The sequence below is a fragment of the Aegilops tauschii genome, chromosome 1 (genome assembly GCF_002575655.3).
Source record: "Aegilops tauschii subsp. strangulata cultivar AL8/78 chromosome 1, Aet v6.0, whole genome shotgun sequence".
Taxonomy (NCBI): domain Eukaryota; kingdom Viridiplantae; phylum Streptophyta; class Magnoliopsida; order Poales; family Poaceae; genus Aegilops; species Aegilops tauschii.
This window is the reverse complement of record NC_053035.3, coordinates 237,116,848-237,142,143: the sequence shown is the minus strand read 5'-3', so window position 1 is coordinate 237,142,143 and position 25,296 is coordinate 237,116,848. Positions and strand designations below refer to the sequence as shown.

At 44.9% G+C, this 25,296-nt stretch overlaps 1 protein-coding gene across 5 annotated transcripts; it reads right to left on the bottom strand.

Annotated features, from left to right (window-relative positions):
- Window positions 1-5,884: 5,884 nt before the first annotated feature.
- Window positions 5,885-10,480, bottom strand: LOC109736487 (uncharacterized). 5 transcript variants are annotated; one of them, XM_040402468.3, is made up of 8 exons: window positions 10,257-10,435; window positions 9,729-10,110; window positions 9,544-9,656; window positions 8,620-8,794; window positions 8,167-8,333; window positions 7,445-7,760; window positions 6,375-6,541; window positions 5,885-6,264 (listed from the first exon to the last, which is right to left on the bottom strand). In XM_040402468.3, the coding sequence occupies exons 2-8, from the start codon at window positions 9,731-9,733 to the stop codon at window positions 6,113-6,115; spliced, it is 1,095 nt and encodes a 364-aa protein (XP_040258402.1). In that variant the 5' UTR covers window positions 9,734-10,110; window positions 10,257-10,435; the 3' UTR covers window positions 5,885-6,112. The 5 variants fall into 5 exon arrangements, with proteins under 5 accessions (XP_040258402.1, XP_045090134.1, XP_020151296.1 ...); XM_045234199.2 differs by having other exon boundaries at window positions 9,544-9,592; window positions 10,257-10,433; XM_020295707.4 differs by lacking the exon at window positions 9,729-10,110 and having other exon boundaries at window positions 9,544-9,592; window positions 10,257-10,480.
- Window positions 10,481-25,296: the final 14,816 nt, after the last annotated feature.

Sequence of the window (25,296 nt, the reverse complement as noted above, 5' to 3'; positions counted from 1 at the left end):
CTAGGGTCAAGCATTGTGTACTTCGTGCCGATGTCGTCCGCAAGAGGTGGCCTCCTAAAAGAATTGCATAAGCATATCAAAAGATTTTTCAACATTAACTACGAAACATATCGATGCATAACAAAAATTAATCACATCCAATAGAACCTATGAGTTCAATCTTTGAATAATCATATATCAAGATTATTATGAACATGAACTAAATACAATACATATATCAAGAACTAAATAAAATACTTTTATGAAGATGCAATCACCATGGTTCAAATGCATCATAACACATATTTCTCCAACAACATCCAACATGCATAATCTCATTTTTTGTTAATAAACAAAAAAAATGAACTAGGGTTCATCTTGAGGATTCATACACTACATATAACAAATATATCAAATATTCATATCCAATATTCATCATACACTACATCCAATACTTGCATCATAGCATAGGAACATGCATCATCCATCATATAAAAAAACCATTCAAATCAATTATGAATTAGGGTTCATCTTAACACAACCATACCAACTATTCAATATAGTTCATATCTAACACAATATAACATCTAGAATCAACCTAAATCAATCCTAGGGTTAATTTTTTTTTCAAATAGGAGTGATTTGAATTGAATAATGCGACGAATCGAAAGGTGTTTGATTAAAACTTATTGGAGGGATTGAAAGAGCTTACTTTTCTTTCTTCGGGGCCATCTCGATCCGCAAAATCCGTCAAGAAACGAAGAAGATCGGAGGGGGGAGTGGAGGGGATGAGAGAGGGCGAGTTGGAGCAACTACTCTATTCTTCGTGGTGGGGGCGGCTGGGTGGGGGGGAGAAGGGGGTGGGGGCGGCCGGCCCGCGGTTTATATATGCCCACACCCTACCGCCAGAGACTCCGGCGGTAGGTTCAGACATCCTACCGCCAGGTGGGGCGGCGATAGGGTGTGACGGAGGGGGCACGGAGGCCGTTATCGTTGCTGACGTGGACAAGTTTGCTACCGCCGCAGGTCTCGGCGGTAGGCTATATGATCCTACCGCCAGGCCCCCTGGCGGTAGGTAAAAGGGTCAGATCCCGAAATATTTTCGAACAGGGGTCAGATCCTGATTTTGTTTGCAAAAAGGGTCAAAACACGAAATTTAGCCACTTGATGTGGCCTTATAATTCCATGACCATGTTGAACTTGATGATGTCTTCTCATAAAAGTGAATGGTCCTCTTTTTTCCTTGAACCAGTCCTGTTAATACGTGAGCTAAACTATGCTCCCTACTAACTTTTTTTAAAGGTGCTTCCTACTAACTTATATCATTACCTGTTTTACCACATCGATGGGACACGCACCCGCGTCAAGGTTGATCTAACTTCCTGTCAAGTGGCTGCGCTTTTGGTTTTGAACTTCCTGTCGAGTGGCTACTTTTTGTGGTCTTATTAACGCTCTGGAATTATTCTCCCTTATAGTCTCAGGCAGATATTGAGCATCATTATGTCTTTGCTCCTATCATAATTGAATGTTTCTTCTTCACTGTATTGCTGTATTGAGCATCATTATGAATGCATATGCTAAACCTGGATTACTACTGACTTATCATTACCTGATTGACAAAAACATTGGGACCGGCACCCTCGCGCCAAGGCGCGATCTCGATCTAGTTTTTACTTCTGGGCGGCGGTCACAGGTCACACAGAGCAAGAGTATTTGGCCGCCACTTTTCTATCCTCTATCTCTCCTGCGTCCGTCTCCCTGTTTCCCTCTCCCTCTCCCTCTCTTTTCTCCTTTTTTTGAAGCTTTTTCTCCCTTATTAAAAGCACTCGAATACTACCATTCTCTTGCAAGGTTTTTTTCTTTCGGTACATTAAAGCAGACTGACGCGTTCACAATTTGCGTCTCTCTCTCTCATTTACCACGTTGCTCGTGTATCTTGCTGGTGGTTGGTAGATGCTTCCTTTTTAAGGAAAAAAATCGAGAATATGCAAATTATGTACCATATTTTTATAGAAGATAGAAACAACGAACAATCCGAGACCAAAACTCACTCACACCAACTAGGATACACAAGCCTACTCTCTCACAAAACGATGTAATCCTCCGGCCACCCTTAGAGCATCTCCAGCCGTTGGCCCCCTCAGGACGCATAAAAATCGTCCCTGGGGGCGAGCCGGCGATACAATCGGCGCTGGGGGCGGTTTTGCGCCCAGTCGTCACCCCCAGCTCGCCCCTAGGCGCCGATATTGGCCCACTTTTCAGCCCCCTTTCGGCGAATAAAGGGCCCGTATGGGCGAGAATAGGCCCATATTCGGCATGGTTCGCCGTGGCTCGACGGTCAATTATCAACATAAATATTTTTTTATCACATATTTCATCACAGAAAAATCAAATACTTCAAAAAATAGTACAACAACAAATAGTTCAATACAAATTATATAGTTCAACAAATAAAAACTCATATTTCATCACACGTCACGCCCGGCGTCGCCCTTGAGCCTCCATAGGTGCTCTATCAGATCCTGCTGCAGTTGATGATGCACCTGTGGGTCTCGGATCTCCTGACGCATACTGAGGTAGGCAATCCAGGTTGCCGGTAGCTGATGATCAACTTCGGCTAGAGGACCCTGCATGTAGTATGGTTCAGTGTCAAACACTGGGTCTTCTTGCTCGCTCTCGATGATCATGTTGTGCAAGATGACACAGCAAGTCATAATCTCCCACATTTGATCTTTCGGCCAGGTCTGAGCGGGGTACCGGACAACAGCAAATCGAGATTGGAGCACACCAAATGCCCGCTCGACATCCTTCCTGCAAGCCTCCTGAATCTTCGCAAACCAGGCGTTCTTGCCTCCTGGCACAGGGTTTGAGATCGTCTTCACAAATGTCGACCATCTCGGATAGATGCCATCAGCTAGATAGTACCCCTTGTTGTAGTGCCGCCCATTGATCTTGAAGTTCACCGGAGGAGAATGACCTTCAACAAGCTTGGCAAAGACAGGAGAGCACTGCAGCACGTTGATGTCATTGTGTGAGTTCCTGGCATACCAAAGAAGGAGTGCCAAATCCAGAGGTCCTGTGTGTCCACCGCCTCAAGTACCACACTACAACCGCCTTTGGCGCCTTTGTACATCCCCTGCCAAGCAAATGGGCAATTCTTCCATTTCCAATGCATGCAGTCGATGCTTTCAAGCATCCCAGGAAATCCTCTTGCTGCATTATGTGCTAGGATCCAAGCAGTGTCTTCCGCATTGGGTGTTCTCAAGTATTGCGGTCCAAACACTGCCACCACTGCCCGACAGAACTTGTAGAAACACTATGCTGGTGGACTCGGCCATGCGCCCATAGTTGTCGAGTGAATCACCGGGAGCTCCGTATGCAAACATCCTCATCGCTGTCGTGCACTTCTGGATCGAGGTGAATCCAAGTTTGCCGGTGCAATCCATCTTGCACTTGAAGTAGTTGTCGAACTCCCGGATGAAATTCACAATCCTGAGGAAGAGCTTTCGGCTCATCCGATAACGGCGCCGAAATGTTTTGTCGTCGTGAAGTGGAGCATCGGCGAAGTAGTCGGAGTAGAGCATGCAGTAGCCTTCGAGACGATGCCGGTCCTTTGCTTTCACCTGCCCCGGCGCCGAGCCACCTCGCCGCGGCTTTTCATTGCTCGCCAGCAGCTGGGCGAGGGCGGCGAGCACCATCAGATGCTCTTCTTCCTGGACGTCGGCCTCAGCTTCCTCCTCCAGTAGCGCGGCGAGCGCTTCCTCATCATCCGAGTCCATCACCGAGGCAGGCAAATCGCCGAACACCTTGCGCCCGGTGGGCGTGCACCCGCCGCTAAACTGCCCCTCCGCGGCCGGAAACGCCCAGCTGCTGTTGGAGGGGCTGCCGCGGCGAACCTCTGCTATTTTTCCGGCGGGGAATGGCTATCTAGCGGTGAAGGGCGGCGCCGGGATATAGCTAGTGGCGGCCGAGGGCGCGGGGGGTGGAAGGCGAGTCGAGGAAGGAAATCTTGACTTTTCACCTGACGGTGTGGGCCAGCCGCGCTTTTCCCTTGCGCCGGAGCCCCCGATCGCCCCCAGTGCACCGGGTTCGGCCTGCGGCCGCCGGGCGGAAAAAAGGGCCGAACCGGCGCTTTTCGTCGTTTTGGGGCGCGACTGGGGCGTTTTTTTGACGCTGGCGCCGAAAAAGTGGCCTGGGGGGCCTGTTGGGGGCGCGGCTGGAGATGATCTTAGTGCGAGTTTCCAGTCCTTAATCTCGTCTAGGATTTTAGAAACAAGCGTTTGCGCTTCCATTTGCTGCTCCGCTCGATCGAAGACGCGATCATTTCTTTGCTTTCACAATGACCACACCGTGCATATGACAAAGGATTTTGTCCATTGAGACATAAGTTTTGGAGCCTCCTCTAGTTCATCTAGTTCTAGTTGATCCTAGTTGATCTAATTAGAGCTAGACCTAGTTCCTATAATCCTCATAATTAGAAGCCCAGTGTGGTTCTAATCTCCTCCCTCTAATTCTTCGCCGACGATTAGCTCTGGACGACGTAGCACTCCCAGATCGTGAAGACCGTACACTTGCAACCAAGTAGAGAGGTCGTGCTTTCGGTTTTTCATTCGAGAGATTGTTCGAGGGCAGTTCGCGGGATCGTCATCAACGGTTCGAGGGACTCCAAGTACGTTCTACACCGATTCATCTCTTTCCGATACACTCGAGAGTCGGTAACGATCGTTAATCCAAACTTTATATGCACCTTCATATTGTTCCTGGGTGCTCGTAGGGCGATTTTTTTCTATTACGTTTCCCAACACGTCCGCCCAGCCTTGCTTGTGCTAGTCGTTGTGTGTCAAGGCGATCTGTTCGTGGGCGTTTTCTTTTTCTTAAGACGGTTGCGTTTCCCTATAAGTTTGATGTTTTTCACGGCACAAATGACGTTGCGCACACTGGCTTGACCTAGCTTGGAGCCAGTGGGACCTCTAGGCGGGCGTTCTCCAGTTCGATGACGGGCAGCCATAGCTCCGCCAGTGCGTGGTCATCGGCATGGAGTCCGGTGATGGCAGCAAGCAGCGCGGTCCCTAGGTGAGTGGTCCGGAGGTGTGCGACATGCTTGAGCGCTAGCTTTACGACGGCGGTGAGCCTGTCGAGAAAGTTGATGGCGGCTTCCTAGAAGTAGGGAATGAAGCCGGCATTGAAATGGTCTTTCGCCTTGCGAGCCATGAGGTTTTTGTCCTCAGGCGTTTGCCTTATCTTTCCTTTTTGGTTTCCCTCCTTCCTTGATTTCCTTTGTTCCATCTGAGCATTAGGTCGTTGGTTTATGGGTCCGGTTTGTGTGTTGGTTTGGGTGGTCGTCCCTGCAGCTTATTCAGTTGTTGGCCTGCACTCGTTAGAGTTTGCCGGGTACCTTCTGTTTGGATATTTTTGGGTTAGTTGAGTCCAAACTAACCCAAACTAACTCTAACCTATGGATCAAAGGGTATATATATGCAAACATGTTCAGGCAAGCAAGTCCCTCGTGACCCGGCCAATGCCCGCATCAGGCGCACGGGCATGTGGGCGTACCCGATGCACGCGAGCTTAGCAGCTTGGCTCATGAAAATTATTACCCATGAAAAAAATAAAGAAGAAAGCAAGAAGTCTACCACCATTTTTTACCAAAGGTCTCTCAACTCATCTTTTCACAAATGGAGAATTTGAGTACAAGCAAAGACTAGTAACTAAGACCTGGTCCGTCGGATCAAAACAAATGGATGGAGTCACGAAGGGCAAATGAAAGAGTGCCTTCGCTCTCAAAATAAAATAAATTATAGAGGCAAAGTGTTTTACATGGAACCATATGACTATATGATTCATCAACTGGGAACATCCATGATGCACAAAAACCAAGCGAGAGATAACATGGTTCACACCGCCATAGTTGCATCATCCATGCATATAGAAGTACTTCCGATGAAATAATTCTGTTCGATACATATATCTAGAAATATATGCGTGAAATCATCTCACTTCTCAAACCCAGCTCATTACTACTAATCATCCCACAAGTTTTTAGTAGTGCTACCACAACATTATCTCAAATATAAGTCTAGTTATAAGTAGGATGTAAGGGCATTATCTCTTCATTAGGCCATGAGATAAACATCTAACTATCATTGGATAAACCAATGATAGTGAGATCTGCCTTCACAACGCAGCTCGATTCTACAACATAGCCTCCCGACGGGTCCTTGAGTTTCTTGAGTTCAAGGAAATTAGCCCATCCCCAGCCGTGTCCACCCGTAAACACCAAGAGACCTGCGATCACCATAAAAGTAAGATGAACTGTAACCATCATGAGGTTACAGACACTAGCTGCTTGAATCACACATATCAGTAGCACTGATACTTGCTAAGGAGAGCTGAACCTGAAGTTCTAGTGAAGTGTATCCCATTCTTTCGGTCCAGGATGGACACAGTCATTACAACCACCTTCTTGGACTCGAGATGGAGCTCATCCGAGGCATCCAGGTATAAGTACAAGCTGAGGCAATCAGTGCTGTACCTTTTACCACAAGGATACATCTGAACATACCTGTTGACAAAAATGGGAAGTGTCACTTCAAATATAATTCAGTACCCGGGAAAATGTATTTGAAGAATGTGGTTAGTTATTGAAATCGGAAAGAAGTTGTGTGCTGAGCTTGGTTGTAGGCAGGTTAACGTTGGACACGACAAGGTGGCATTACAATTGTACAAAAAATCTAAACGAAAAATCAGAACACCTTCGTCCTGGTTTACTAGTCCGCCTCGTGTTTGGGTTCATAATTTGACTATGATTATAACTAATGAATATAACTTATATATAGCAAAATTGGTATCATTGGAAACTACATTCAACTACGAATCCAACAATATAATTTTTGGTGACATGCATTAACATTTTGCTAGTTAAATTTGTGGTCAAACTTTGACCCAAACTATGAGGGGGAATAGTAAACCAGGACGGAGGTAGTACAAGATAATGGAGTACAATCTTAAACAAAAACAATCTGTGAAAATAATCAATGGTGTGTGGCACATACAAGAACGGGTGGTACCAATATATACATGAGAATAAATTTTCTAGCTTTTATTCAACACAGATTTTAGTACTACATTGTTTCGGAATTTTCGGTGTAGCATGATTACAAAAACCTGTTTCTATTGAAACTGAAATGCGCTACCGCATATATATCTATAAATATACCAGAAGTACAGTTCTTTGGTTGTATCAAGCTAAAATGTCCAGTTAGAATATCTGAAGGACCTTGCCTTGAACAAAGATCTGGCCATCGCGAATGCCCATTGGCATAGAACATTAAAAAAGAAGTTCGTAAAGTGGCTAGGTATGGTAAGCTAAAGGATATATGTTTAAGCTAAAATGTTGGGTAACACATGCATACCATTTACATAAATCATTTGAGATGTAACTGTGTAACCGGTAACAGGTGCATACCATTTATGCCCGCCAACTTCAAATGCAGGAGAACGGACAAAGTGATCCAAGTCCAGTTCAAGGAAATTATTCATGTTCCAAGTGTATGTCCCTTTGATGAACCCCTTCTTCTGGACAAAGAGGTTCTGAACTGTGGTAGCCTTCTTCTGAACCACAACAGCCTTCTTTTCAGTAGAAGAGACATCAATTTTTAATATCTCCACACCGAAGACACAGCTATCATCAACTAGAAAAGCAGATGGTTTCAGTAGCTCCTGAAGAGGAATCAAGCAATGCTCCTTGGAGTAGGTATTCTTGAAATGAAAGTTGTAGCTAGCTACAGTTAGGTAAAGGTTAGAATATTAGAGAATGAAGAACTTGTATGCAAGACGCAAATATACCAAATGATATCTAACCAACGTTCACCCTAGTTAAGAAAGCAAGGTAGTGAACTACATCCAAATAATGATAATCAAATTTAAAGAGAAACATGTGTAGTCTGAACATAATAGTCTCAAGTGTGACACATTTCTGAAGGTCTACAAAGAAACTTGACAGCAAAGAAAATACAAAGCGACTTGTTAATGGGAAAATGTTCTATTCGATCATATTTCGATATGTACAGATATTGACTTGTAATGATGCAATCATGGTATTTATATCTCAAACTTTTGACACACAAAGGAGTATTTATATCTCGTAATATGATGTATCTGCTTGAAGAAACACATCCATGAGACTACCTTTGCATCCACAGTACATTCCTTTTGAATGGTTGTATATTGACAACTCGAACACCACATGCACCATGTGACCAGGCACCATGCTTAGTCGGGATGCCACAAGACGAAGAGCAACATATGGTGTTTCCGAACCAGCTTCTTTATGCATTGGACTCACTTCCAGGTTCCTGGTAAATGAAATCATAGAAAGAAACCAAAGTCAGTCTAGAATTCATAACTAAAGTGAGTGCAGTCTAATTTCTTCACTTCATGCACTGTATCAACGTCGGCGTCTGACTGTTTGTTTACGAGATTGTGACTCCTACTTTGATTACATCGATGATCAATCGAAACATCACTGTGAGTTAACGGCATCCTAAATCAATGCCTATATGGATAGCATATAATTACTTTTTCTACTAAAACAAACCAGATGGTATTTTGCAGAGTTCCTTTTGTAATTATGGTGCATACCAGTTATACCCAGAGCAGTGAAAAGTGTCAGATCTTGCTGACTCAGCTCTTGTCTCAAGCAGCGATGAGAAGTCATTAATCCTCCATTCTAAATCTGGAACATGCGTCTTTCCAAAGTCCTGAATCCTCCATTCTGAATCCGGAACAACATGGGCCTTTCGTAGGAGTGCACGAGCTGATATTTGCACAAGACACAAGTGCAATAACTCAAAATTACAAAACAAAGAAAGAGACATCATGCAATGAGAAAATTCATGTGCATGTTGCAGTTCCAAATAAACAGACTACAATATCGACAACTGCAAGAATGAACAATAGCATATAAGTTCCTGCTGGCTGTTTTGCTGGATGCCAGCACTGGCCTTCTTATTCCTTTTCTAATTCCCCAAGCCTCACTCTTTACTGAACCTTTTATTTTCCTACTGCCTAAATGAAATACAGCCCTAGGTTGTCTTTTTGTCAAAAGGCATATAAGTTCTTTATCTTCTGATTAAATTAATCAAAATCTTGAATGCATATAGTTATTCATGTCACCAGTCAGGGCTAGAACAAAGCAAAAGATACTTTTACTTTCTTATAATCCCTCCGTTCCAAAACAAGTGTCGTGGTTTAGTTCGAATTGTAACTAAAACCACGAAACTCATTTTGGAACATAGGGAGTATGTCATTAGTCTGTAGTATTGCTTCTAACCAATAAGACATCAAGACCAGCACTCAAACAGCTTTGTATTTCTAGATAAGGAGAGTGATATACTCAACACATGACTAGCTAGCCATCTTGCTAATTTATCAACATGATGGTAAGGGCAAGCGCTTCTTCAGTTCAGGCCGAGGATCTCATATTCTTACCTTGACTTTTGCCAAGGAATTAATGCTGTAAATTGCATCTAACTTTTAGTTGGTTTAAATAAAATACATACATACATGAACTCTTGCAGTTGCCCATAGATCTGTCCCTTCCTCTTCTCCCCTCCTTTGCAAGTAAGATTAAATCATAGTGCATCTCAGGGAAAGGTAGCACATCATCATATAAAACACTACTGATTAATAAGCACAGTAGGCACAAAAAAATGTAATTATGATGGCATAATGCAGGGTTAAGAACATACAGCATCTTGAGAGGTAGAGCCAATCTTGGTAAAAATAATAATTACCACGGCATGTAAAAACCATTAATCGCCAGAATAAAGGAGAAAAAGAAGTAGGCCGGGGCTCCTCCTCTTTTTCTAAAAAAAAGGAGAAAAAGAAGTAGAAATGCCTATACACAAGCAGATCGATTAAAAAGCTAAGCAATTTACCCCTCGGTCGATTATGCGAAAGAAAGCCAAGAACTTGCAGCGCAAAACCCTGAATCCCTGTTTCGTGAAAAAAAAAATTGAAGTCTTAAAAACCCTCAACTCCAGAAGAAAAAGTGAAGAATATTAGGATGCCAAGCGTGCGATCCGCGTAAAGAAGCGGGATTTGCGACTTCCATGAAGAACACCCTGAATCCTGTTTCATGAAAAGAAAAAAGAAAAACTGGACCTCTGAAAAACCCTATTCTCCAGAAGAAAAAGTGAAGAACAGTAGGATGCGATTATCCGCGGTAAAGAGACGGGATTTGCGACTTCCATGGAGAAGGCAAGGAAGAGAGAGACCTGGATTTGGGGGCAGACTGAGAGTGCCTCACAATGGATTCCTCGGCGTTCGTCGGGGTCCTGGAGGTGCGAGGGAAGGAAGAGCACTTGCCCGTCACTTTCCTCTCCTGTGTCTCCGTCCGTCCGTCCTCCGTCGCTCCGTTTTCCTCCCCGGCTCTGTTCTCGCTTGTTAAAGGACTCGCCTGCGTGCTAGCTGACTCTGCTAAAGGAGACTGACGCGTTCACTGTTTTTACTTCTCTTTTTTTTTTCTTTGCTCTCTGCTTTACTTCACTCGGCATGGTCTTGTTGATGGGCGATAGCTGCTCTTTTCTTTAAACACTATAAAGGGAAACTGATAGGATCTCAAATTCACATTCGACTTGAATCAGGATGGTGAGATTACACATCCAAACCATCATTCAGCTGAATTAGGCTCACTTTCTTAGTTCATTTGCTTTGATATAGTTTTTCTAGGTACCAAGATAAATAAAAAATAAGTTGTTAGGCCAACTCCAGCGCGGCAAGTTTGGACATGGATTATATCTATTTTTTGTTCGTTTGGATCGGCTAGGCATACTTCAATGTCTGTTTTTGTCCTTCGGCTCGTAGGTCAGCCCAAAGTGGACGGATACTTTTCGCGGACGGACTGATTTCAAAATAAAAAATAGCCAATAGAAGTTCAATTTACATTACATTAATTAAAACTTAAAAATATTAGATAAGAAACATTAAAATAAAAACAGTCGGCGATGGGTGGTGGATCTAGCTAGGTGGCGGCGGCGTCTTTGGTCAGGTCGGCATATATCGGCGCCTCCATCCACGGGGAAGCTGTTGGAAAGACTGTCAGCGCAGCCGCCCGCTGCATTTGGCGCCGCCTGATGAGGATACCTACCAAGGGGTAGGCCCATGATGATCTAATATGACGTAATCCAGGGGGCTTACATGCATAAGGCACCTTGATATCGATCATAACCTTGAGGGCAGAAATTCACTTGGAAGTTATCAACGTACGGCTTCACTCGGATGACACCAACGATCCATCCCACTGAGACTATCATAAATATTTGGACGGAAGAAGCCAAGCAAACACGACAAGGTGTCTGACGCATCGAAGTTGTAGTGGTATGTACCATACCTATAGTAATGTATCCGTTACTCTTTGTATTAATCGGCAATGATGACCAGAACAAAACCCTTGTACCGTAGAAGGGAAGGGGTCACGACGCACTTTATATAACCTGCCCCCTTCCTCGTGGACAAGGGTTCACATTCCTTGTAATTCTCTTTGCTAATTTTCTGAGAGGGCCTGAACCTGCTAAAATCTCTGTCTCACACTTGCTCCTAGCGAGATCCGATGCCATCCCTAGCCCTCTCTCGTACCGTGAGGATCATCCCCACGATAGTTGGCGTCCACCTTGGGGCCGCGCATCTCGAAATTGATGGCGCTAGTGTAATTTTTGTCTTCTTCAACTCCAGGCATGGAGTTTATTCCCGGTGCTGATGTTTTCTTCGGCTCAATCCACTTCGTTGCCGACGATTTGGCGTGGCTACTGGAAGCCCCGCTGGACATTGAATCCTTACTCGTACACGGAGTAGTGCACTTTCGTGCCAGGCTCTGGTGTCCTTCTCCACCAGTCGTTTGTCCCGTATCAGGCGCTGCCACAGTCCCCAGCACGTCGACGTCGCAAGCGCTCGGGCAAGTCCCGCCTTCACCGTTGGACGTGACACGCTGCTTCACGCCAGGCCTCGACTCAACAGGTAGCTATGATCGAGCTCAACGAATCATTTCACGATCTAGTCGCATTCATCCATGAAGATGAGGAAAGTTGTGGAAGCCTTTCGCCTATCGCAGAGGTATTCATAGCCAACGGACCGCCCGGCATGGGCGAGCCGACTGCACTAGAGACGGTGATGGTCAAAACAATAGGAACGATGTGGACGGGAGAGCTGACGGACGCGACGGCGGCGAACCCCATGTTGACGATGAAGTTGTTGCTCCCACTCAGGAGCAGATCACCGAGCTCAACCGAGTGGTAGAACAGATGTTTTTTTTCCTCGAATACGCATGAGTGTGTGTGCTATATACTAAAGGAGAAAGGGGGGTGAAGAGCCCCTCCACGTTGATGGTAGAACAGATGTTGCAGACCCCGACTGCAACAGATACCCCAAAAGGACTCAGGCTTGAGGCTGCACACTTGGCCACTTTGGTCAAGAGGTAACTGTTAGAAGAGAGAGAGAGAGAGAGAGAGAGAGGGGATTGGTGGAATAGTTGATTGTATTGCTTGAGCCTCGTGGGCATATATATAGGAATATAATGACCAACTTGGAGTACAAGACAAGACAGGACAAATCATAGTCTATCTCGTCTTTCCTAATAATCAATATACTCAACATCCCCCCGCAGTCACAACAGTAGCGACGCAAACTGTGAGACTGGAGAAGAATCTGAAGGCAAGCCGACGGACACCCCCCACAGTCGTAACGGTCGATGCATCGCAGAAGTCGTGGCTGGAGTGGCAACCGACGAGGTTGCTCAAGCAAGGCGGTAGCCCTTTGTGCCGTTTGTCGAGGTAGCCGAGAGCATAGGGTGGTGTAGCCGTGATCGAGGTAGCCGTGCGAGGGACACCGTGGTCGATGTTGAGTCAGGGTGGCCGATGTCGAGGTAGTCGCCGTGGACCGGGAAGAAGAGCAGCGGCGGCGGCCTGAGGAGGCGGCGACGGTGATACGCCCATTTTGCATCATGCTTTTATGTTTATACTTATTGCATTATGGGTTGTTATTACACATTATGGAACAATACTTATGCCTTTTCTCTCTTATTTTAGAAGGTTTACATGAAGAGGTAGAATGCCGGCAGCTGGAATTCTGGACCGGAAAGGAGCAAATCTGAGAGACCTATTCTGCACAACTCCAAAAGTCCTGAAAATTTACGGAGAATTATTTTGGAATATATAAGAAATATTGGGCGAAGAAAATACCAGAGGGGACCCACCAGGTGGCCACAAGCCTGGGGGCGCGCCCTACCCCCTGGGCGCGCTCCTAGGGCTTGTGGGCCCCTTGGTAGGTCCCCGGTGTCCATCTTTTGCTATATGAAGGGTTTTTTACTTGGAAAAATCAGAAGGAAGCTTTCGGGGCGAAGCGCCGCCGTTTCGAGGCGGAACGTGTGCAGAAGCAATCTAGGGCTCTGGCGGAGCTGTTCTGCCGGGGAAACTTCCCTCCGGGAGGGGGAAATCGAAGCCATCGTCATCACCAATGATCCTCTCATTGAGAGGGGTTCAATCTCCATCAACTTCTTCACCAGCACCATCTCCTCTCAAACCCTAGTTCATCTCTTGTACTCAATCTTTGTCTCAAAACCTCGGATTGATACCTATGGGTTGCTAGTAGTGTTGATTACTCCTTGTAGTTGATACTAGTTGGTTTATTCGATGGAAGATCATATGTTCAGATCCTTAATGATATTCAACACCCCTATGATTATGAACATGAATATGCTTTATGAGTAGCATGTTTGTTCCTGAGGACATGGGAGAAGTCTTGTTATAAGTAATCATGTGAATTTGGTATTTGTTCGATATTTTGATCAGATGTATGTTGTCTTTCCTCTAGTGGTGTTATGTGAACGTTGACTACATGACACTTCACCATGATTTGGGCCTAGAGGAAGGGATTGGGACGTAATAAGTAGATGATGGGTTGCTAGAGTGGCAGACTTAAACCCTAGTTTATGTGTTGCTTCGTAAGGGGCTGATTTGGATCCGCATGTTTCATGCTATGGTTAGAAGATTCATCTTAATTCTTCTTCTATAGTTGCGGATGCTTGCGAGAGGGGTTAATCATAAGTGGGAGGCTTGTCCAAGTAAGGACAACACCCAAGCATCGGTCCACCCACATAACAAATTATCAAAGTAACAAATGCGAAGATGAAAACTAACTTGACAATAATTCCCATGTGTCCTCGGGAGCGCTTTGCTTTATATAAGAGTTCGTCCAGGCTTATCCTTTGCTACAAAAAGGATTGGGCCACCTTGCTGCACCTTAATTACACTTGTTACTTGTTACCCGTTACATATTATCTTATCACAAAACTATCTGTTACCGATAATTTCAGTGCTTGCAGAGAATACCTTGCTGAAAACCGCTTGTCATTTCCTCCTGCTCCTCGTTGGGTTTGATACTCTTACTTATCGAAAGGACTACGATAGATCCCTTATACTTGTGGGTCATCAAGACTCTTTTCTGACGCCATTGCCGGGGAGTGAAGCGTCTTTGATGAGTGGAATCTTGTAAGGAAAAATGTATATTACGTGCTGAAATTTACTCACTTGTTACTATGGAGAACCATCCTTTGAGGGGCTTGTTCGGGGTATCTTCACCTCGACCGGAAGAGCAAATAGTTGCTCCTCAACCTACTGCACCTACTGAAAATATTTATTATGAAATTCCTTCGGGTATGATAGAGAAACTGCTAGCTAATCCTTATGCAGGAGACGGAACACTACATCCTGATATGCATCTAATCTATGTGGATGAAGTTTGTGGATTATTTAAGCTTGCAGGTTTGCCCGAGGATGATGTCAAGGACAAGGTCTTCCCTTTATCTTTGAAGGGAAAGGCATTGACATGGTATAGGCTATGTGATGATATTGGAGCTTGGAACTACAACTGATTGAAATTGAAATTTCATCAGAAGTTTTATCCTATGCATCTGGTTCATCGTGATCAGAATTGTATATATAACTTTTGGCCTCGTGAAGGAGAAAGTATCGCTCAAGCTTGGGGGAGGCTTAAGTCAATGTTATATTCATGCCCCAATCATGAGCTCTCAAGAGAAATTATTATTCAAAAAATTTATGCTCGGCTTTCTTGTAATGATCAATCCATGCTCGATACTTTTTGTACTGGTTCTTTTATAAAGAAGACTATTGAATTCAAATGGGATTTATTGGAAAGAATTTAACGCAACTCTGAAGATTGGGAGCTCGGCGAAGGTAAGGAGTTAGGTATAAACCTTAAGTTCGATTGTGTTAAATCTTTTATGGGTACCGATGCTTTTCGTGAATTTAGCACTAAATATAGACTTGACTCTGAGATAGTAGCTTCTTTTTGTGAATCATTTGCTACTCATGTTGATCTCCCTAAGGAGAAGTAGTTTAAATATCATTCTCCCATTGAAGTAAAAGTAGTAGAACCTATTAAAGATGAAGAAGAAACTATTACTCCGGTTGTTCCTACTGCTTATATTGAGAAACCACCTTTTCCTGTTAGGATAAAAGAACATGCTAAAGCTTCAGCTATGGTTCGTAAGAGTTATACTAGAACACCTACACCCAGTACTGCAGGATGCTGCTAACGTGACACTACGATCAGAGACCCTTTGACGAAACTGTGTGCGATGCGTTAATCGCAAACGGTGATGTAAAAAACCCGTCAAAAAAGATGCAAAACGTTTGCGATGAATGATACATCAAACACGGTTCATATTTTAGCTGCGTGTGCGATGCGAGGCATATGGTTGATCCATACGAACTGTTTGCGGTGAGACAGAACAACAGAAACGGGTAGCCAGATCAAGGTGTGTGCGATATACGACATACAGTTCGCTCCGATGAACCGTTTGCGATGATCGAGGTGAACACAAATGATTCGGCGTAACAAGATCTGTGTGATACCCAGCAAACATGTCGGTAATCAGAATTGTGTGCGATCATTATAGACAGCCCATACGGTCTTTTTTGTGAATTGTGTGCTCGTCAGGGCACAGAGTTCAACAAACCAACCTGTGGGCGATAATGTAGAAGATCTCTGTTGAATACATATTACTAACCGTCTACGATGAGATTGACAAGATAAACATAGATAACAAATTAATATGAGCGAACAGAAACAGAGATATATACAATATGCTTAATTTAGTCCTTCTTCTTGTTATTGTTGATGGATGGCCCCGCGACATCGTCTTGGCGAGGACGCTTCTTGCCGCTGACCGTTGGCTTTTCATCGCCGCCGCCGTCGTCATCGTCGTTGCTGTCGTCGTCCTCCTCCTCCTCGTTCGACCATTTCTCCTCCTCATCATCGTCGTCCTCTTCTTCATCCTCCGACGGCTCCTCTTCCGTCTGGTTGTTGTCTGACGACTCCGTAGGCGGTGTCCCTTCCATGACCCGAATATAATCGAGGTCTGGGCTCGACGTAGGACTCATGGAAGACGAGCGGGATGATTCCGATGTTGACCTATCATCGGGCGCCATACTGCTGGCCGAACTGCCGCTCGACATGGCTGCAGTCGTATAAAAACCGCAAGAAAGCGAGATTGCAGAGTGTGTGCAAGTGTGTAGGGCGGCCTGCCGGGGACGATGAAGATGGTGGACACTTAAGCGGGGTATGCAGAGAAGAGGAAATGCCAATTGAAGCGGGGGTTGACGTATTATCTAACCGCTGATATAATCAACCGCAGTTATTCGTACCCTGTCGCTCCAAATTCCCGGGGTTGTGCAAGACTCCTATTGGCTGATTTCTTTTTTCAGGACAAAACAAGGAATGAGTTTTGGGATTATGCACTGGTACTGGTACGAACGGAATAGGACAGTTGGCAAGCAATACATTGAGCTCTTCTTATTGATGAAGCCAGTAATAATCAAACTACAAAGGAAAAGAAAAAAAGACAAAGGAAAATATCTGCACGAATCTTCGCGTAACAACAATGGCACAGGACCTAGATGTGCATTACTTAGAGCACATCTAAATGTGCTTTAGCAATACTGTCAAACAAAACCCCTAATCATCATTGTAAATAGCGCATAGAACATGGCTAATGCGACAACCACAACTACACATGCTAGTTCCTTCTTGTCTCTTGCTTTCATCGGTTGCCTGTGATTGATTCTTTCATGCTTCATCGTACTAATTGTACATTTCAGATCAGCCAGTTTCTTCTTCAGCTTTATGTTATCTTCTGCGAGCTTGGTTATAACACTCGGAGCCCTGCCATGCCATTCTTCATCCAGCCAGTTAACAAAGGCACAAGCCTCATATCCCCGCCAATGTTAAATAGTATTCAGGATGAGCGGTGGCATTAACTCAAGTAAAATGATGAACTTAGCACTAACCTCTAAGGGGCAACTAAGAAACCGGCTGCCAATGTCGAATTCCTCCGTGCATACACGTCGAGCGGGAGTGTGCCCGTGCACACAACTCAGCTTTTGGTACTTCTCGATGGCGCAAAACTCAGAGTTGAACTCGTGTTGCGGGGGTCTAGAGTCATGGTCTGGAGCCGGCGGCATATCGCTTTCCTGGTGGGGCGGGGTCGTTCAGGACAGATTCAGCAAGGAGCTACTTTGGACATGCTAAAAAAGGTCGGGATAGATTGGAACCTGACAGGACGATTCAGATCCATAGTACACCTGCCTTCTGGTGACCTTAGGCAAGTGCTCGGCGGCGACCGCCGTCGTGGCGGCGCTGCCGAGAGTGGCGATATGAGCAGGAGCAGCCACACCGAAACCATCAGCACCACTTGTAACATCCCAAAATTCTAAATTTTGGAATGTTATATTAAATAAATAGTTTTGTTGATTGCTTGATTGTGGTGTGGTTGCTTGTGTGAAATTGAGTGTAATTCGAAACTTTTTGAAAGTTAAATGAGAGGGAATAAAAGGACTTTCCCAAACTTTAATTTTTGCATTTCTGATATCCATGAATTCAAATTCTTCTCAAATACAAAACCCTAGAAAGAAGATGACATGACTTCTTCCATTATAAATGAAAAGGGGTTTGAAAAGATTTGAATTCCATTAGGAACTATTTCAAATTCAAAAACTTTAAGCAACTCAATGATTTTCATGAGAGAAGATAAAATGACTTCTTCAAAACATATGAAATATGAGTTGGAAGTTTCAAAGAATTCAAATTTAAAGTCCCTTTGAAAGTATTTTCAATTTGGAGTTATTTGGTTTTTGTTCAAATTATTTTTCTCTAAAAATAAAAAATATGGAAAATAGGGTGAAATGATTCACTACAGTAGAAAAATGGAGAAAAATGAGTTTGAAATTATTTTGGTATTTTTAAAATATTTTATTGGGTTTTTAAATAAACCAACCGCATTGTTTGCTTTATTTAAATTTTTTTGGATTTTATTTGACGCTAAAAAAATGTTCATATTGTAGAAAATATTTTCTGAAAATTTTGATATATAATATGCCTATGTTAAGTTTTATTTTATTTGGTTTTTATTTTATTTTTGTCGTGTCTGTTTAAAAAAAAGTTCCTTTCGGACCGAGCTGGGCCAAAGGCCCAGCCGGCCCGCACCGCCGCCGCCTTCCCCGCACGCGCCGCCGTGGCCGAGCCGAAGTCCGGCTCCGACTCCGACGCCGCCTTGCCCCCTCCCCCAAGCCGGCTCTCGCCCCCTCCTTAAATAGCCACCGCCGCCCCCTTCTCTCCTCAAGCCGCCCAAGCCGCCACGTTGCCGCCGCCGAACGCCGCCGCCGCGCCGCCCACGCCGCACCACCGCCCGCACCGCTCCCTGCCACTGCTCGTCGCCGCCTCTGCTGCCGCTCCCAAGCCGCGCCGCGCCGCCGCACTCCGCCCCCGCCGCTCGCATCGCCGCCCCGCGCCGCATCGCCCCGCCTCGCTGACGCCGTCGCCCCGCAAGCCGTCGCCGCCGCCGAAGTCGCCGCTGTCGTCCGCCTCGCCGCCATCAAAGTCCGCCGCCACCGGTAGCCCCATCCCCTCTCGACCGTTGGATCTCGATCCGACGGGTTAGATCGTGATCTGTTTTTCTTTTTGAACCGTTTTTTATTTAGCGAAGGATTCATCCGTTAGCCTAGGCAGCGAACGATTCCATTCGTTAGTCTCCCGTAGCAAACGTTCGTTCGGTAGAATTTTTCTTTTTCTTTTAATTTTATGCCAGGGACCCGTTTGTGAATATTCGCAGATTAGCCCCTGAACTTCAAACCTTCGCTACTTTTCACTCATTTATCCAAATCCAATGAAACCAACACCCACTTCTTCGTTATGATCCCCTCTATCCAGATAACCAACTTGAACATGTTTTTGAAAGTTTAAAATTTGGTTTGAAATAGTTTTGAATTTGAATTTCTTTTGTTCATAACTCGAGTTTTATAACTCCGATTTAATTGATTCTTTTTGCTAATTGAAGCTCTTGACTTAAACTTTCTGATAAGACCAAATCCACCTAATTTGGTATTGTTAGAAATTGTTTTTTGTTGCAAGAGTTAATTGCTTGTTTTCGAAGTTTTCCGAGATCTTTTCTTCGATTCTTTTGCATGATTGCTTATGTGTGGTTAGTATTCCTTGCTCACGATAGATTGACCGGAGTGTGACGAGTAGAACTATCAGGAGTTATGAGTGTGAATCATCTTCATCAATAGTACAAGGCAAGTCCACACTTTGATCATATCCCTTTATTACCCAGTTTTTATGCATTAGTTTCAACCCTCAAACATTGCATGAGTAGGTTTGATAACATGTGGGTATTGGGAAGTAGTTGATGAGGTAGGAACCTATTGTCCTTCATTTAACCTTGGGTTTATACGTTATGCTCATACTGCTTTGCTATGCTCGTAGACGTGGATTGGTATGTGATATTCATGAAAGATGTGAGAGTTATATTTAACTAAGGGAAACTTAAGGTGGCTACTTTAATACACATCTGGGTGGATTGGTTGGGGCACCCTGGGGATACCAGTGGCTTGCCCGGGCACCTGGGGAATCCAATGTTGTCCTAGGAGATCCAGAGGTATCCGTGTGACCATCCTATGGTTTGCCACCCAGGCTCAAAGGGATCATAAGATTATTCATGCTAGAAACTTCCGTGTGCAGCCACAAGCCATTATGGGCTCTGGCATAGTTGAGTAAGTTGTGGGAATACTTTCCATGATGGGCTAGCAGATGTAGGGGATTGTAGGTGTACCGGCCTATCTATCGATTAAGGGGACCTCTTCAGAAAGACTGTGTCTCGGTCATCCGCTTCTCAAACATCATGCAGTGCGAGAAATACAACGGAGGAGACCGAGTCTTGTGGGGAAAAGTGCGCAAACCTCTGTAGAGTGTACAAACTAATCATGATTAGCCGTGTCCCCGGTTATGGACATCTTGAGTATCTGGTACTTGAATTATTGATTTGATCTCATCACTCTATTTAATGGAATTGTTGGGTTATTAATGATTTGGGAATTGAGTTGGGGTTACCTTCTCAATTAATGGCATAAATTTGGTAGTTAAATAAAATCTATTCCTTCGATGTAGAGAAAAAATAGCTGTATGCAAAATTAAACTTTGAGCCTCCACCAGCCAAATATGCATGTAGTGATAGCCATTATTGAGCATTGCTTTACAGTGTGAAATTGCCAGTACATTCAATGTACTGACCTATATGGCTGCAACGCCTCATGTTGCAGGAATCTTACAACGAGTAAGTGATACGTTAGGGTTACGATGTCTACACTCAACTTTGCCGTTGGCGTTGATGGGAATCCACAACTTTGTTGTTACTTCCGCTATTTGGATTGAGGTAATAGTATTTACATTACTTTATACATGTGATTTACCTCTGTTATAAATCCCTGAGTACTGTGTGTGTCAGCGTACCGATCCAGGGATGACACTTAAGCATAGATACTTGATCCATTTGGGTCGGATCGCTACAACACTCGTCTGCATTCCCCTAATGTCAGCGCTACGCGAGGGAATTTGCAGGCTATCTAGGTATTTGGGGGAAATGGGGAAACTATGGGGATAAGCTAATGGTTGGGAACTACTTATGGCACTATATGTTGTATACGACACACTGTTTATATATGTCATTTGTGTTAGGTATTACAACTTCACACACGATTTCCGCACCATACCATGTGAGAAGACAACGTAGGTGAGACACGGTTGTTGTTACATAACCGTATGTGACCCTGTACATATAATTGAGTTATAGTGATACCGTGTAAACAGCCGCTCTGCGGATATCCATCAAAAAATAAAACAGCCGCTCTGCAGATAGATATGGCGGCGGCGGCCTAGGCAGCGGCTACCGGATAAGAGGTCAATCCTCGGTCGATGGGCGATGGCGGAGTCATAGGAGGTCAATCCTCGGTCTGCGAGGGGAGGTAGGAGGAGCTCAACCATCGAGGTCGGCGGCGGCATGATTAGAGCACATCCATCGCGATCGATGGTGGGATAGTGGACGTCGAACTTCAGGCGGCAACCGCACTAAGCTTTGCTCCTCGACCCTGCTGTCTCGGCGTTCCACTGCATCGCGCTTCTCTGTCTGCTGGGTGGAGGTCGCCGCACAGCTAATTAATTAAGGTATTCTTTTCTTGAGTGTCTTAATTAAGGTATTCAATTCCTAAGGGTAGTGATGTAGTACTCTGCGTGTAAATCGACTGGCCATTAATTTTTGTCATTGCACGTCTGGATAACAATATGGAGCACCCTCAGTAATTATGAAAATAAAACCTTGTGATTTATGCACGCATCTTTGGGCATCAGTTAATCCGTGTATTAATGTTGTTCTTTTGTTTTTAGTTACCATTCGTGTGGTGCAGATGGAACGATCTCAATGGATGAAGAATCGGAGAACCATAGATTTTATCATTGGCGTGACAGAGTTCATGAATTTGGCTAAAAGTACAAAGAGGAGAATTGGTGATGCGGATTAGATCATGTGTCCATGTACTCATTGTGCCAATACAGAGTCACGTCAAGTTGGGGATGTCCATTGGCACTTACTCTCTCTGGGATTCGTGGATGGATATACACGTTGGACCACACACGGTGAAGAGCAGGTCATGGATGAATATACCTAGGGCTGCGAGATGCCAAACCTCGGTCAGTGTCACATGGATGTTGAATCTAACATCGGGGTAGAGGCATCAAGCTAGCAATGGAACACCGAAAGCCGAAATGCCCACTGGAAAAACCAAGACATCGACGCAGATGACAACGATCTTGATATGCCAGATTTTGCTGCTACAATTGCAGATTTCAAGGGCCCAAAAACGGATATGATTGGGTACAAGGATCTGCCAACCATTGATGCAGACTCCAAGAAAGAATTGTATCCAGGTTGCAAAAAGAAATATTCCAAGTTGAGTGCCACCCTGGCGCTTCTCAGATTTAAAGCAACAAACGGTCTATCAAACAAGGGCTTCACAGAGATGTTAGGTCTTTTCAAAGAAATTCTTCTGGAAGATAATGTTCTCCCCAGAAGCATGAATGAAGCGAAGAAAATTGTTTGCCCATTGGAACTTGAAGTACAGAAGATACACGCTTGTGTGAATGATTGTATATTGTACCATGGTGAGTACAAAGATTTGGGTGCATGTCCCACATGTAAGTAGGCACGATACAAGCGCATGAGAGCAAAGGACAAGTACAAATTGGACGACGAGATCAAGATAGGAATCCCATTCAAGGTTGTTTGGTACTTGCCTTTAATTCCAAGGTTGAGGCATTTGTTTGCAAACCCTAGAGAGGTAAAGAGGTTGCGGTGGCATCATGATGAGCAAACTGCGGATAAATATATGAGGCACCCGAAAGATGGGGCTCAGTGGGAATTAATCAACAACAAGTTTCAAGACTTTGCCAAGGATCCTAGAAGTATAAGGCTCGGGGAGTGTACTGACGGGATGAATCCTTTTGGCGATATGAACACCAATCACAGCACATGGCCGGTGCTTCTGTACATATATAACCTAGCTCATTGGTTGTGTATGAAGAAAAAATACATTATGATATCAATGATTATCCAAGGCCCGAAGCAATCTAGAAATGACATCGACATTTACTTTCAGCTACTGGTAGAAGAACTGCTGACAGTGTGGATAGATGCGCCTGATGTAAAATGTTATGATGCTTACAGAAAGGAGATTTTCGATCTACATGCGATGCTGGTGCACACCAGTCAAGATATGCCGGCATTAGGCAACAAATCGGGGCAGAAAACAAAGGGAGATGTAGGGTGTGTCACATGCACTAAAAAATACACTTCCGTGATAATACGTGTTTGTCATAGTAGGTTGCGTTTTTTGTCATGCATGTACATCCATGACGATTTTATGACAGAATCAAGATAGTCATACCTGTGCTGTTGTAGAAGTGTTCCATGACATTACCAAAATTATCATCACGGAAGTGTCCACTTCCATGACGATAAATCGCGCGTCACAGAAGTGCTTTCGTCAAGGGTGACCGACACGTGGCATCCACCGTAACGGAACGCCGTTAAGCTATCGGGTCCGGTTTTGGATCCGATAACCCGTTAACAGCCAGACCAATGGGGATTTCCATGTGTAAAATCATCATTGGCCGGAGGAAACACGTGTTGCCTCACCATTGGGACAGATGTCATCCAGTCATTGAACAGGAGGCGCCTATGACAGGTCGACACGTGGCACGGCCCAACAGTGGCCCATTCCGGTGAAAAAGGCCGGCCCAGTAAAAATTAGCAGGCCGGCCCATATAAGGCCTACTTGTGTCAGGTCCATTTAAGCCCACAGCCCATACGAGATGTACCAATTCGGCCCGTCAACGGCCTGTTAAAGATTTGACACCATTGCAGCCCATCGTCAGTTTGAGCCCGTTAACAGCCCGCTATATATTTGGGCTCAATATCGGCCCGATGAGATTTCGGCCTGTTAACGGCCCATTCAGTTGATGGGCCAATTTTCACGATGTACATCTTTCAGCCTTTTAGTGACCCATTTAAATGTTGGGCTAATTTCTGGCCCGGTGTGTCTTTCAGCCTGTTGACGGCCCATAAATCAGTTGGGCCATTTGTAGTCGGACCTGAGTTTCGGCCTTTTAGCGAGCCATTTAAGTGTTGGGCCAATTTCTGGCCCGGTGTGTCTTTCAGCCTGGTGACGGCCCATATATCTGTTGGGCCATTTGTAGTCAGACCTGGGTTTTGGCCTTTTAGCGACCTATTTAAGTGTTGGGCCAATTCCCGGCCCTGTGTGCCTTTCAACCTGTTAATGGACCATAAATGTGTTGGGCCATTTGTAGTCGGACCTGAGTTTTGGCCTTTTAACGGCCCATGCCCTTCATGGTACAATACCAGCCCGGTTTCTCTTTCGGCCTGCTAAAGGCCCACAACACAGTTGGGCCATTTACAATACGACCTGACTTTCGGCCTCTTAGCGGCCCATGCTCTTCATGGTCCAGTACAAGCCCGCTGTCTCTTTCGGCCTGCTAAAGGCCCACAGTATAGTTGGGCCATATGTAGCCCGAACTTAGTAACAGCCTGTTAATGGCCCGTGAAATCAATTGGGCCCACCTGTTGCCCGCTTCGATGTCGGCCTGTTAACGACCCGGGAGTTAAGAGGGCCGACCATTAACTTTCAGCCTGGTAACACTACAGGAATCAGCTATTTTGCCGTCTGCCATGGCGGACGGCAAAGGCATGAACGACGGACGGCAAAGGCCTTTGCCGTCAGCCGCGGACGGCAAAAGGCTCTGGCAAAGTAGGCTACGGTAAACAGCTACTTTGCCGTCTGCTTCCTGGCGGTAGACGGCAAATAGGGCGGACGGCAATAATTGTGCCTTCAGTCCGTTAAGTGGCTAACGGCAGGCCTTTGCCGTCCGCCGCGGACGGCAAACTTTCTAGTGCCTTTGCCGTCTGCCATATGATGTCATCTACACGTCACTACATGGCAGGCCTTTGCCGTCCGCCGCTGACGGCAAACTCTTTTACTATTTGCCGTCTGCCACTGTAGGCAAATTGACCAAATGGGTCAGCTCCCAGGAAGCACAGCTGGATGCCACGTGGCCTCTTTGCCGTCCGCTGCAGACGGCAAAGAGCCCGTTGCCGTCGGTGGCAGACGGCAAAGAGCCTGCATATTGGCTCTTTTTTCTGTTTTTTATTAAATCCAACAATTTTCATCACAAATATATATGACATATATAGATATATTTCACAGCAAACATATAAGATATATATGATATATATGACAACAATTTTCACAGCAAACATATAAGATATCCATCCAACATGCAGAGTTCCATCATACATAGTTCCATCACATATGTTCCATCCAACTACCAAGTTCCATCATA